At 38.5% G+C, this 14,740-nt stretch overlaps 1 protein-coding gene across 1 annotated transcript; it reads right to left on the bottom strand.

Annotated features, from left to right (window-relative positions):
- Nucleotides 1–4,300: 4,300 nt before the first annotated feature.
- LOC115223530 (cis-aconitate decarboxylase-like) lies at nucleotides 4,301–14,708 on the bottom strand. Its single transcript, XM_029794163.2, has 6 exons — nucleotides 14,210–14,708; nucleotides 9,477–9,588; nucleotides 8,178–8,694; nucleotides 7,516–7,727; nucleotides 6,255–6,586; nucleotides 4,301–4,823 (listed from the first exon to the last, which is right to left on the bottom strand). The coding sequence occupies exons 1-6, from the start codon at nucleotides 14,231–14,233 to the stop codon at nucleotides 4,455–4,457; spliced, it is 1,566 nt and encodes a 521-aa protein (XP_029650023.1). The 5' UTR covers nucleotides 14,234–14,708; the 3' UTR covers nucleotides 4,301–4,454.
- Between the last annotated feature and the right edge of the window lie 32 nt (nucleotides 14,709–14,740).

Genomic DNA, 14,740 nt, shown 5'->3' with positions numbered 1-14,740 from the left:
TGTGTATATATATATATATATATATATATATAAATATAAATATATGTATGTACGTACATACATGTATTACTGGATGTAATAGGGTGCCTTGTAGATACCCTAATTTATAATTTTAATAATTATTACCTTTGAAGGTTATTTTTTCCATGCTGACCACTTGATAAAATCGTTATTTTATTTTAAATTAACGATCTTATCCTTATTTATATAAATATATATATATATATATGTATGTATGTACACACACATATATATATGTATGTATGTATATATACACACACACACACACGTGTGTGTGTTTGTGTATATAGGGTGCAATAAGTGAATTGTTGCATTTTATATTTTTAATTTTGCACATGTGCCTCGTTTGTTTTCGATTTTGTTGACTACACAGTATAGTAGGGTCAGTCGGACACCATCTGTGAGAAAAACAGCAACACAACGCAATTTACTCTGCCAGAAATTTGGAAATGACAAGCTGTAATGCTTGGCATTCGTGCCTGAAGCTCCAATATGAACATTTCAGAGTGTTGGGTGTCAATCTGAGTCCCCTAAACATGTAGCGAGAATGATAAAAACCAAACATCCAGTCGACATGGTGTTTGGAGTGATCACTAGTGATGGTGACGTTATGCCTCCATTCATCTTCCCACACAGCCTTAGACTCAACACGGAGGTCTACATCAAGTGCCTGGAGAATAAAAGGTTTTATAAAGAGAAATAAAGGGCTTTATAGGCAAGCAACGATTCATAACCACATCTCAATGAATTATACAGTTTTGTGATTCGAATTCTGGGTCCGGTCGATCCCGTTTTTCTGTAAATTTATGCTTTTATAACAAACGGAACCCTTGGCAAGACTTCCACCCCACCCCAAGCCATCCTTAAATTTTTCTTTCCGGCTATGGGGAATATGAATCTGCAAAAAAATTTGGTAAAAATTGACATTTTTAAATTACCCCCACCCCTATTTCCTTCCATTCTTAACTTTTTTCACTTTTTTGCTGCCCTGGGTCAAGAGGTTGGCTGCTGGAAGACCCTATATGTCTGGCAACAGGACTCTGCATCATGCCACGCAATCAGGAGAACCCAGTCGTGGCTCTGAGACAATTTCCGCGACCACATCACCCCTAACATCTGGCCACCAAACTCCCCAGACTGCAGCCCCCTTGATTATTGTATGGGAGGAGGTGCAGTTGCGTGAGATACCAACAAAACCCCTTGTAACACCAAAGATGAACTGAAGGCAAGGATTATGGCAGCATTCACCAAACTTCAACAAGGAGACCGTCCAGAAGGCTTACAAAGAATAAGTGCTGGCGTCGATTTGTTCAACTAAAGGCGGTGCCCCAGAATGGCCGCAGACAAATGACTGAAACCAGTAAAAGAATCTGTACATAAAAAAAAAAAGGAAGAATTATTAATTAAAACATATGTAGGGGAGATAACTCTTCGTTTACTTATAGCTTTATGAATCAATAAGCGATATTTTGAATAAATTTGTAATTATTCTCTTCTAACCCAAATAAGGTCGTAAATCTTTTGTTGTTGTTGTTGTTGTCGCTATTACTATTATCATTATTATTATTATTGTTGTTGTTGTTATTTTCGCCGTTGTTCTTTTCATTGTTATTCTCTCCTTTTATAATTGTCGGTTTCGTCCAATCTATTCACACTGTTGGTGCAGCATGGCTTGTGCGGTGAAAAAAAGTTCACGTTGCAAGATCATGGTTCTGGGTTCGATTCCCAGTCTTCTGCCATAGCCCCAAGCTAGCCAATGCCTTGTGAGTAGCTATGGAAACCATGTGGAATCCTGCTTTATATTTACGTATATGAATGTGTATATTATATATATGTGTGTGTGTGCGTGTATATATATATATATAGTATCTAGTTTCAGCTCACGAGCTGTGGCCATGCTGGGGCACCGCCATATATATATATATACATAAAAAATAATAATAATAATAATAATATATATATATGTGCATGTGTATGTGTGTGTGAATGTGTGTGTGTACGTGTGTGTGTGTATCTATCTGTTCTCTCACCTGGTGTTGGTTTGTTTATGTCCCCATAACCTAGCTGATCAGCAAAAGTAACGATGATGATGATGATAGATATATGATAATGATGATATATGACATATATATATATGTATGTATGTCTATGTATGTGTGTCTTTGTGCTTGTGTTTATCCCACCCCCATCACTGATTGGCAACCAGTGTTGGTGTGTTTATGTCCCCATCACTTAGTGGTTTGACAAAAGAGATTGATAGAAAAAGTACCAGTTTTTAAAATGGAAATAAGTACTGGGATTGATAAGTTGATTAGTTCGACTAAAATCCCTCAGTGCAGTGCCCCAGCATGGCCTAATGGTCAAATGAATGAAACAAGTAAAAGACAAAAAAACACAATGCATTGTCCTGTCCAGGAATCAAAAAGACAATGTTACAATCACGAGTCCAAAACCTTAACCACTGAGCCATGTGTTTCCACTAAAGAAATCTCTATATATAAAGCTGAAGTTGTCTGCGTGTGGCAGGTTTGGTAGTCTTCAACTAACACTATCTCCTCCGACACCCTGCGGCGCAAGTTGACCAAAATTGAGAGTATGATAGAAAGCGGCTTGCTCTTCCTTCCATAGAAGAAAAAATTCAAATCGGACCATGTTAAAACCAAAAATTATTTACATCAAAAAGGTGCTTTTTTTCTATGAAAATCCCTATTTTTTAATGATTTTTTTTATTGCTGTGTCGTCATTTTTCGGTGTATTTCAACCAGTAAAATGTTCACTTGAAGAAAATAACAAGCTACATAATGCAAAATTTTTACTTTTCAAAAATTCCAATTCTAAAGGGTCGAAAAGAATTTTTTTTGTGATGTCATTGATTTTGAGCAAATGACAGATCAGCTGATCCAATGCACATTCAGAGCAAACTTGAGCATTGCTACTCTATACTTTTATTCATAGATAGAAACAATGTCAAAACTTTGTAAATGCGACATCAAAGTCTGCCGTTTTAAGCACAACTAAAAACAAACCCGAGCAACGCCAGGCTACACTGCTAGTAAATTGTAAAACCAAAGACAGAAGATGCAATTGTTTTAGATCATAAATTTTCAGTTCGTCTTAAATCTGTGAAATATAATATTTTAGAGGTTGCTGTATGGAAATTTCCAGTAAATTACAAAAAAGTTTTTAATTAATTAGGAAGACAGACAAAGAGCTTTTACTCGTTTTAATTTGTCCGGATCAATTGTATTGCAAAAAATGTAATTTTAAGAATATTTAATGCTTTTGTTACCATATTAATTTTGAAAATGATAAAGAATTTAGTAAAATAACTTTGGTCATTATTGAGCTGGAGTTTGGCACATAAAATTAACATGAAATTTTGATGGATCACTTTAGATCACTTTAACCCTTTTGTTACCATATTTCTGTTGAAATTCACTGCATTTTTTTGTTTTGATCAATTTTGCAAAGAAATTTAGTAAAAATAACTTTGGTCATTATTGTGTTGGAGTATGGAACATTTAATTAATATGAAATTTTGATGGAAGATTTTTAATTTAAATCACTTTAACATTTTGTAACCATATAGGCACAGGCATATAAGAGTAAGAAGCTTGTTTCCCAACTACATGGTTCTGGGTTCAGTCCCACTGTGTGGCACCTTGGGCAAGTGTCTTCTACCAAAGCCTTGTGAGTGGATTTGGCAGACAGAAACTGAAAGACGCCTGTCATGTATATATATATATATATATATATATATATATATATGTATAGAGAGAGAGAGAGAGAGAGAGAGAGAGAGAGAGAGAGCAGGAAGAAAATGGAGGGGATCAATAGATGGTATTCATCAACTTTTAGACATTATATTGAATAGATAACATCCCTTAGTTGGTTGTATTCACAACCTCTAACTTTCTTGGAATATATATATGTATGTATGTGTGTGTGTGTGTATGTGTTTATATGCCTGTGCTTGTTCTCCCACCATCACTTGACAACAAAGTTGGTGTGTTTATATTCCCTGTAACTTAGCAGTTCAGCAAAAGAGACCAATAGAATGAGTACTAGGCTCACAAAGAATAAGTCCTGGGTTCAGTTAGTTCGACTAGAAGGTGGTGCTCCAGCATGGCCACAGTTAAATAACTGAAACCAGTAAAAGAGTAAAAGAGATATACTGCTTGCAATACAATCTCTTTGTTTCAATTAATTTAGTTATTGTAGTTATTAAGCTGGTGTTTGGAACATAAATTAACATAAATTAGCATAAATTTTTTTAAAAAAAGATTTTAATTTAGATCATTTTATAAAAAAGTTTACATCACAGAATCAAGGAGCGATCTCAGGTTGGTGTCAAAGAGACTAAATACATAAAAATCTATGTAAGACAAAAATAGATTCTTCCTCAAGTCTTGGTGGTGTCTCATTAACATAAATCAGTTTTTCAACAAAGTTAAGAGTTCCTCGGGTGAGCCTGACAAACCCATTACCGATTCAATGATGGCTTCAGGAATACCGTTTGGTAAAGATTTTGTGTTGTTGAGGAATTTGCACTGGACGTCGATATCGGTCAAAGGTTTACGCCAATGACCATAAGGTGTATCGCAACGGCCCCTATAAACCTTGTTATTTTTTAAGGTGACCATTACTTCCACATACATTCTGTTAAAGCTTGCCACGTTGTCTTCCTTCCTGAGTAAATGGCACTTTTGTAGAAGAGTGTTAAGATTCGTCCTGGACCGACATTCTGAGGTGAAACTCTTTGGTGTCATGATTCCGTCAAGTAACATTGAAGCAACATTGAACTACAATAAAAAAGAACAAAATCTTACTAATAATCTCTCTCTATACAAAGCTGAAGTTGTCTGTGTATGACAGGTTTGGTAGCCTTCAACTAACACTATCTCCTCCGAGACCCTGCGGTGCAAGTTGACCAAAATTGAGAGTATGATAGAAGAAGGCTTGCTTTTCATTCCGTAGAAGAAAAAATTCAAATCAGACCATGTTAACACCAAAAATTATTTACATCAAAAAGATTCTTTTTTTCTATGAAAATCCCTATTTTTTACGATTTTTTTACTGCTGTGTCGCCATTTTTCGGTGTATTTCAACCAGAAAAATGTTCACTTAAAGAGAATAACAAGCTACTTAATGCAGAATTTTTGCTTTTTAAAAATTCTAATTCTAAAAGGTCGAAACAAACCCGAGCAACGCCAGGCAATACTGCTAGTAATATAATAATTGTTTCCAGAAAGTGGCAAGCTGACGCAATTATTAGCCTGCTGGGTAAAATGCTTAGTGGCATTCCGTCTGTCTTTACGTTCTGAGTTCAAATTCTGCTGAAGTCAACATTGCTTTGCATCCTTTCAGGATCAATAAAATAAGTACCAGTTGAATACTGGGGTTGATATAATTACTTAGACCACATCATCCTCCTCATCATCATCATCATTTAATGTCCGTTTTCCATGCTAGCATGGGTTGGACGGTTCGACCGTGGTCTGGGAAGCCAGGGGCTGCACCAGGCTCCAGTCTGATCTGGCAGTGTTTCTATAGCTGGATGCCTTTCCTAACGCCAACCACTCGTGTATGTAGGGGGTGTTTTTTACGTGCCACCGGCACAGGTGCCAGGGGAGGCTGGCGACGGCCCAATCACTTGATGCATTTTCTCCCCTTGTAATCATAATCTTGAAGCTTTGAGATAATGCATGATTAATTCAAAGCTTTACATTTGACAGAGTAATCTGAATGCTAAATGGTTAACCCTTCAGCATTTAAACTGGCCCTTCCTAGCCAAAAATATTCTATCTGTTTTATGTTCAAACTAACCATATCTGGCCTCTCACACCTACCCTACAATGTCATCCTACAAAAATACAATCATATCATTGTAATATTGAGGCTAGAAGATAATGCGTGTTTAACGTTGTGAATGAATAAGCGTTGCATTTGACAGAGCAATTTGAATGCTAAAGGCGGCAAGCTGGCAGAAACGTTAGCACGCCGGGCAAAATGCATAGCCGTATTTCGTCTGCCGTTATGTTCTGAGTTCAAATTCCGCCGTGGTCGACTTTGCCTTTCATCCTTTCAAGGTCGATAAATTAAGTACCAGTTACACACTGGGGTCGATGTAATCGACTTAATCCGTTTGTCTGTCCTTGTTTGTTCCCTCTATGTTTAACCCCTTGTGGGCAATAAAGAAATAGATTCTGCCAGGTTGTAACTAATTAACTCACCTGAAATGAATGCCTTGCTTCGTGCTGAGACTTTGGAAATGGCCGGTCGATATATTTCGATGAAGGCACTACAATTTGGACGTCTTTTATTTCATTATATGGAATTTCAGTGTTGAATTCTTCAGTCATTTGTTGTCGAGCTTCCATCGTAGCATCAATAGCCCAATGCATTGCCAAATGAGCAGGGAACCGTTTAAGGGCAACGTCTTGATTATGAAGAATATAATGTTGGTTATTTAGGGCCGCTTCTACCAACAAATCCGGTGAATAGTCTTCGAAGAATACGCTGAAACCAGAGGCGGTGTCAAGAATGTCTTCGTTTCCTTCCATTCCTGTAAACAGAAAACTTTTATTTTTTATTTTTTAGCTTTTACTTGTTTCAGTCATTAGGCTGTGGCCATGTTGGAGCAATGCCTTGAAGTATTTTAGTCAAATGAATTAACCCCGGCACTTATTCCGTTTTTAAAACCTGGTACTTACTCTGTTGGATACTTTGTCTGAACGTCTAAGTTACAGGGATGTAAACATACCAACACTGGCTGTCAAGTGGTAATCGAGGGACAAGCACAAACACAAAGACACACGTAGATATCGCTCTCTCTCTCTATGTATATATATATGTGTGTGTGTGTGTGTGTGTGTGTGTGGAGGCACATGGCCTAGTGGTTAGAGCAGTGGACTCATGGTCTAGGGATCACGGGTTCAAATCGCAGACCAGGCAATGTGTGTGTTTATGAGTGAAACACCTAAGCTCCACACGGCCCTGGCAGAAGGTAATAGCGAACTTCTGCTGACTCTTTCACCACAACTTTCTCTCACTCTTTCCTCCTGCATCTTGCAGCTCACCTGCGACGGACTGGTGTCTCGCAGGGGGACTGAACCTAGAACCATGTGGTGAGGAAGCAATCTTCTTGCCACACAGCCACACCTATGGTGTTTCTTCCAGTTTCTGTCTTCCAAATTAACTCAAGGCTTTGGTCAGCCCAAGACTACAGGTGGAAGACACCTGCCCAAGGTGCCACGCAATGGAACCTGAATATAAGGCGACGTTGTTCAGAAGCAAATGTCTTAATTACACATCCACACATATAATGGTAACTTTTGTCAAAATAATTAAAACTATAATTTAATTAATGAATCAAAAGAAATATTGACAATATTACAAATAATGATCTCTCTTCGCTACACCACCAAGAAAATCTCCAAAAATCAATCAGGGACAATTAAAAATCAATACAGCCAATTTTTGGCTGTCCCTTACCTTGGTCTGCCATTAAGGCAGCTTCCAGACCAAAACGGGCAGATTTTCCTGCATGCAATGGTTTGCATTGAGTGCCAGCATTTGCCATTGGTGCACCAGCAAAGGAGGCTGCAATGGCGAGTGCATGTTTAGTTTTCAGTGGTCCAAGCTGGAGCAAACGTGCTGTGGCAGCAGCTGCTCCCATCACCCCGACCACAGCTGGTGGATGGAACCTGAAATGAAAGAAAATATTTCACATTGACAACTACGTCTGAGAATATCCACAGCCAGCGAGAATTTTGCTCAGGGTTCTCTCCCTTGCTTTCTTGACAAAAATTGTAATTAAGTTATTAACACTAATGATTAGACACCAATGTGGCTGCACCTAATTTAGTCTTTTATTCTTTTACTTGTTTCAGTCATTTGACCGTGGCCACCTCGAAGGGTTTTAATCAGACACATTGACCCCCAGGACTTATTCTTTGTAAGCCTAGTACTTATTCTATCAGTCTGTTTTGCTGAACTACTAAGTTACAGGGATGTAAACACAAAAACAGAAAGAAAGAAAGGAAGGAAAGAAAGGAGGGAAGGAAAGAAAGAAAGAAAGAAAGAAAGGAAAGAAAGAAAGGAAAGAAGGAAAGAAAGAAAAGAAAGAAAGAAAGAAGCAGAAAATTACTACTCACCTTTCAGGAATATTCTTAGACTTTGCTGAACTTTGAAGAAGGAGCCCTTGCGTCTGAATTCCAACATTGTAGGCAACCAAAAGCTCCTCTGAAGTGGGGCAATAAGAACCAGTCATGTAATCCGACAGTGACAAAACAGCAGGTAAAACGGGGCCACTTGGATGAGTGGCTGGGTGCCAGGTGTCGTCAAAGTCCATTGAATGGATGCTAATTCCATTGAGGTATGTTGCAAGACCAATAGGAGCCCTTTTGTTAGAACTCCCCCATATCACCACGTTCTTTGATTTTTGCCGGCCACTTTTGTGTTCTTCAAAGTATCCAAGATTTTCAGCCCACGACATCACACTTTTTGTTGTTTCGCTGTTGAAGCCAAGAATACCGACACCCAAAGTGTCCAAGAGCATTCTTCTGCTTCTGGCTTGTACTACTTCTGATAAATTACTAAGTTTTGCATTGCTGATGAGTTCTGCAAACAGTGAGGTAACACTTTGTGGTCGTAAAACTGGTGGAGAAGATTCTGCAAGAAGAAATATCAATGAAGTTAAAAGAGAACAACGGAATGCTATGAAAATGAGGCATAGCTGGTTGGTTAGAAAGTTTGTTTTTCCAGCTACATGGTTTTAGGTTCAATCTCACTGCATGGCACCATGGGCAGATGTCCCCTACTATAGCCCCTGGCCCATCAAATTAATATTCAATTTTTCACCCTTACTATTTTAAACTATATATATATATATAAAGTTAATCCAAACAAGAAAACACAAAAAAAACACAACAACGCAAGGACGTGGAACAAATATAGTATTATTGGACGCTCAGGAAAGAAGGAGGGTTTAACGTTTCGAGCGGAGCTCTTTGTCGGAAACATAGGAAAAGGGAAGACAGAGGAAAAAAAATCACCAACGGTACACACGTTACAGACAAACAAAAAACGAATTCAGGTGTATGAACAACAAGCAGGTGTATTAATTTGACACTCGGGAAGGTGAGAAAGTCTTTTACATTTCGAGCCTATGCTCTTCACCAGAAAAGAACACAAGGAAATAAACAGAGAGAGAATAAAAAAACTTCAGAGAGGACCACAGGGGAAGCCATTTTGAAGATATTGAGAAGACGAAGGAATATCATGGCGCATTAAAGGACTTTCATGGAGAAATAGAGTTTTTTGTATTTCTTTGAAATTAATAAGTCTTTCCTGAGAATGTCTCAAAACTTCTGGAACATACCTTGTCACCTGGGGCTGAATGATAACGATACAGGTATAATGATAAATATTCTGGTATATTGAGTTTTACTTACGATGAGAACATTCAGAATAATTTTCCAAATCTAGTTTCGACTGCAAAGAAAGATTCTTTGATTGCTGTTTTGTCCGGAATAAAATTCGTACATTCCACTTGTTACTCGGCACCTACAGGTAAGAAAGAATCAAAGCAGAATTGGCATATAATTTCTATGTTATTATTCAGTGGGAAAAATCTATTTTCATTCGATTTTTCTCTTATGCCACCATCACCGTTTTCTTTGAGGCCCCAAATATGACGATCCAGTCGATATTCTATTTCTAGCTACAAACCTGACATCGAATTTGTTGCCGATGTAATCGTGTTTGGGGGAGGAGGGAAAGGAGGAGGACGACGATGAGGATAATGATGATGATAATGACAATGTTGATGATGACGATGTGGATGACGATGATGATGACGACGACAACAACAACGACGACCTAGATGATGATGATGATGATTGTGATGATGATAATGATGCGGATGATGGTGATGATGATGATGGCGACGACGACAATGATGACGCCAACAACAATGACGACCTAGACGATAATGATGATGATGCGGATGATGGTGATAATGAGGATGATGATGATGAGGATGATGGCGATGACAATGATGATGATAATGATGTTCATGGTGATGATACTACATTTTGAATGGAGAACTTGTGTATAAATCCTTATATGTCTTATGCTATTTCTCTCTCTTTCTCTCTCTCTCCCTCTCTCTTTCCCTCCCTTTCACTGATTATGTGAGCAAGTATATTTCTCTGTGTGTCTGAAAAGAGGGTAAGTGTTTATATCAACCATAATCAATTAATAACTCTCTCTCCCTCTGTATGTGTATGGGTATGTATGTGTGTATGTGTGTGTGAGTGTGAGTGTGTGTGTGTGCGTGTGCGTGCGTGTGCGTGTGTGTGTGCGTGTGCGTGTGTGTGTGTGTGTGTGTGTGTGTGGTGGGTGTTTACTTCCAATACCAAAATGTACAATCACCAAACTAGGTTCAATGTCCAGTCAGCCATGCCAAACCGTCAGCATCCAAACAGCTTCACCCGCCGTCCAAGAATTTGGACCTGGAGATCTCCATTTCCAGCAACTTCGAGGGCCACCTCCCAGTGGTGTCGGGCGTCCACGAAGAGCCCTCAACTAAAACAAAACGACCAAAGTTTTTTTTTACCAAGGTCTGGGGTCTCCCGCCCTTAAGCCCTAGACCATCACCTAATCACCCTTACCCGTCTTGTTGCTTAACAACAACAACAGCAGCTTCACCCAACCGTCTCATTCTTGAAGGAAAATAAAGTTATGAAAAGTTCTTTATATACATACATCTAAATATACGACGTCTTTGATTTGAAGGTTGTCCTGGTTTGAGTTGGAGAAATTATGGAAAACCTAAGCATCTTGTTAGCCAATCGACATCTTTTATTTAGGTCCAGTAATTTTGGTGCCTTGTTTCTGCAAGGTTACCGAAACAGCATAAAAGCTAAGAATTTTCAAGGGAGAATTCAAAACCAGATGCTGGTGTTGGTGCTTGTGCCGCATAAAAAGCACCCTGGTCACTTTTCTAAAGTGCTTGGCATTAGGAAGGGCTGTATAAACCTTGGCAAAACAGACAGTGAAGCCTGACGCAGTCATCTGGCTAGCCAGCTCCTTGTCGAACCGTCCGACCCATGCCAGCAAGAAAAACAGACGTTAAATGATGATGAGGATGATGAGGATGATGATTACTGGGTAAATCTGTGCAAAAGTCTCATAAACACCACATGTAAAAATATAAAAACAAATACTTTGTGTGTGTGTGTATAAGAGAGAGAGAGAGAGTGAAAGAGAGAGAGAGAGAGAGAGAGAGAGAGAGAGTAGCTGTATTGGATCAAGACATTCTTTTATATATTTTGTATTGATAAATAACTACAGTTCAATGTTTGTTCGTAGGTGAGTGTATGTGTTAGTAAAGGCTTGTTTTAAATGTACCTTTGTCTTTATGGTGTCACATGTTTTTAATTTGGGTTGGCATTAGAAAAGGCATCCAGCTGTAGAAACTATGCCAAAACCTGGACAGTAGAGCTTGGTGCAGTCTTCTGGCTTTCCAGCTCCTGTCTTGAATTTCTCTCGATTTATGGGTTTTAGAAAGTCCATTGACGTTACTGGTTTTTACTTCGAAGCTAGTCAAATAATTTATCTAATTCTTTAATTGGCTATTTCGATGTTTTCAGACGAATTTGTATACTTTGTTTATCTTCGTTTTTATTTATCTTTTTGCAGAAGCGTTGGTCATTAAATTATTCCAAAACCATGTCTCTGTAAATGTTTTTTGTCCATAATTACGATCGCTCCGGTCATCTTCTTTGATAATTATTGATGAGTCTCTTTGTAAATTGTTTAATGTTTGTAATTGGTCTTTGGATACATTAAATTTACATTTCCTCTCTGTAATATCGGATTGTGCCGATCATCGTAGGCAGATTATGTATTCTTCCAAAAGCTTGTTTCTACTAAAGAGTTCTTTGAATCCCATTTTGTTTTTAACTAGCGAATCATCCGTATATCCAGTATTTAGGAAGAATTCTCTTAATTGTAGTTTTCGACAAAATTCTTCTGTCATTTACAAGTTCAGCTTGGTTGGGTTTGGGAGTGGGTTGAAATTTTAATCCATTTTCCAAGAATCTAATTTCTTGTTAAGATCATTTTTTGTTGGATAAATTTATTAATTTGGATTTGTCTGTTTTCTTTTGAGGAACGGTGTCGCGCCTCAGTTCCTTTTCTATTGATAGATCTCCTGTCTTAAAAAATGGTTTCCATTGGAGGTTGGAAATGTTTGTGTTGACATTTTCGGTTGGGTATCTTTGGGTAAGTAAATTCTTAATGGCTTGGAGATTGACCCCTAATTCTATCGTTATTGTATTTAGTTCTCTTGGGTCTTTGATCAAGCCTCTGGCGGGATCTATCGTGTCTTTGGTAGGAGTTGTGTTTTCTCTCACTTCTTTTCACATCCATGTATAATCGAAATGTGTTTCTTTGGGGAATAAGGTATCTTTGTCTATTTTGTGAAGATCCTTCTTTTCTTTTAATGGTTTGAATTTTCTTGAAGCCTAGAGGTTGTCGCAGTGAGTCGATGTTTAGGTTTTATCTGTTTTTTCCCATAGATGTTTTCATATTCCTGTATTCGTACTCTTGTTTTTGTATTCTCATATTTTTGACCCCAAGATCTTCTTGGACTTTATTTTCTCTCTGGTAGTGTCAGTTTTCAACACGATGAGAAGCTTTATATATACTCCCTCTGCTTCTTTTGTTAATTTCTTCACGTATTAGCTGTCACATTTTTCAAATTTCTTTCGAAAGTTTGTTACTCTAAGACGAAGCCTCAAATCTCACTAGTGCTAAGCTGAGATGGATCTTTGTTTCTTCGTTTGGTTCCGACATTATTTCTTTGATACGAAATTTTCTTGTATGCAAGCTGACAGAATCATTAGCACGCTGGTGGAAATGCTTAACGGTCGTTCGTTCGTCCTTACGTTCTCTGTTCAAATTCCGCCGAGGTCAACTTTGCCTTTTATCCTTTCGAGGTTGATAAAATAAATACCAGCTGCGCACTGGGATCAATGTAATCAATCTAACTACTCCTAGGTATCACTATAACAAGTTGCATCCATCTGCCAATCCATGCCGAGCCACATTGGCAGAGTGGGATCATCAAACCAGTATAGTCTCAAGCAAAAATTCACGGCCATCACTGCTGTTGGTGATTGTTTCATGAGCGAAGTGGTCTTCGTCCTGTAGTGGGAGAAGTCCGAAACTTGGTCCTTTGCTATTCGTAAGACCCGCAGAAGAGAAAGCAGGTCAATCCCCGACACCAAGAGCATCGACGGATGGATGAATGCGCATCCAGGCTCAGCGGTTGCGTAGGAAGTCGGAGACAAGAAACAGGAAGAAAGAGTGGGAGAAAGTTGGGGCGAAAGAGTACAACAGGGGTTGCCACCACCTTCTGCCGGAGCCTCGTGGAACTTTAGGTGTTTTCGCTCAATAAATACACACAACGCCTGGTATGGGAATCGAAACCGCGATCCTCCGATCGCACACACATACATATATATAGATATACATATATACGACGGGCTTCTTTCAGTTTCCGTCTACCAAATCCACTCACAAGGTTTTGGTCGGCCCGAGGCTATAGTAGAAGACACTTGCCCAAGGTGCCACGCAGTGGGACTGAACCCAGAACTATGTGGTTGGTAAGCAAGCTACTTACCATACAGCCACTCTTGTGTATGTGCATGTGTGTGTGTGTGTGAAGCAGACATGGCTGTGTGGTTAAGAAGCGCGCTTTATAATCACGTGATTTCAGGTTCAGTCCTATTTGGGCAAGTGTCTTCTATTATAGCACTGAGCGCCGACCAATGCTTTGTGAATAAATTTCGTAGATGGAAGATCATTGTATGTGTGTATTTGTGTGTGCACGCGTGTGCGTGAGAGAGAGAGAGAGAGAGACGAACAGATAGGCAAACACACAGGGAGGCAGTTGTATAATTCGAAACGAAAATATGCCAGTCATATTACGATTATGAGTTCAACAACCTAATCAATAAACCATGCGCCTCCATATCCTATGCAAGACGCCAATACAAATTTGGGTTAATTTAGAGGAAAAATAAAATAAAACAAAGAAAAGGCGGCAAGTAGGAGAGAAACAAGCGAAAACTATGCTCCATTGTAAGAAATGTCTGAGCGAAAAATGCTCGCTTACCTTAGCTAATGAGAAGAAATTCATTGTGCTTCGCTTCTGTTTTGGCTAAGCAAAATTGTTGAACGCTGTTCAGTGAAATATTCTGCAATATAATTTAAATGATACTCAGGCGATGTTTCCATTTATCAAACACAAATATTGATATTTGTTTTCCGGCATCAACCTTCGTCACGGCATCAGTTTTTCTTTTAATATCATGTCGGCAAATATTTCGACTTCTTATATTGTTGAGACAAGGATGTAAAATTTTCCGGTTGCGTACGGTGAATTGACCATTGAGTCATTGCTTCTTCTGTTTATTTTTCGTATAAAATATCTATGTACATGAAACAATAGGAAGTGTCTGGAATCAAGAACGAACGGTATTTGAGTGCAAAATTCCACAATGTCGTACAGGCAATATGGAGGAAAGAAAAAACCCCTCAAAAAACGAGTGGCTGTTAGTCATTAGAACGCATTATGAGGGAGTGTGTCTTTATATTTTCGTTACATATCCAACTAGAAACTAAGTTAAGCATCCATCCGACAAAT

Source organism: Octopus sinensis, linkage group LG23 (genome assembly GCF_006345805.1).
Source record: "Octopus sinensis linkage group LG23, ASM634580v1, whole genome shotgun sequence".
Lineage (NCBI taxonomy): Eukaryota > Metazoa > Mollusca > Cephalopoda > Octopoda > Octopodidae > Octopus > Octopus sinensis.
Note: the sequence above shows the minus strand (reverse complement) of the source record. Positions and strands in the feature narration are given on the sequence as shown.

Bases quoted from the DNA above. Each gene is read 5' to 3' on its own strand.
- LOC115223530 (XM_029794163.2), bottom strand. From the start codon at position 14,233: ATGAATTTCTTCTCATTAGCTAAG. The intron at 9,589-14,209 runs GTAAGCGAGCAT...TCTTACCTGTAG, and splicing joins ATTTCTTCTCATTAGCTAAG to GTGCCGAGTAACAAGTGGAA. The intron at 7,728-8,177 runs GTGAGTAGTAAT...CTTTCATTTCAG, and splicing joins TCTAAGAATATTCCTGAAAG to GTTCCATCCACCAGCTGTGG.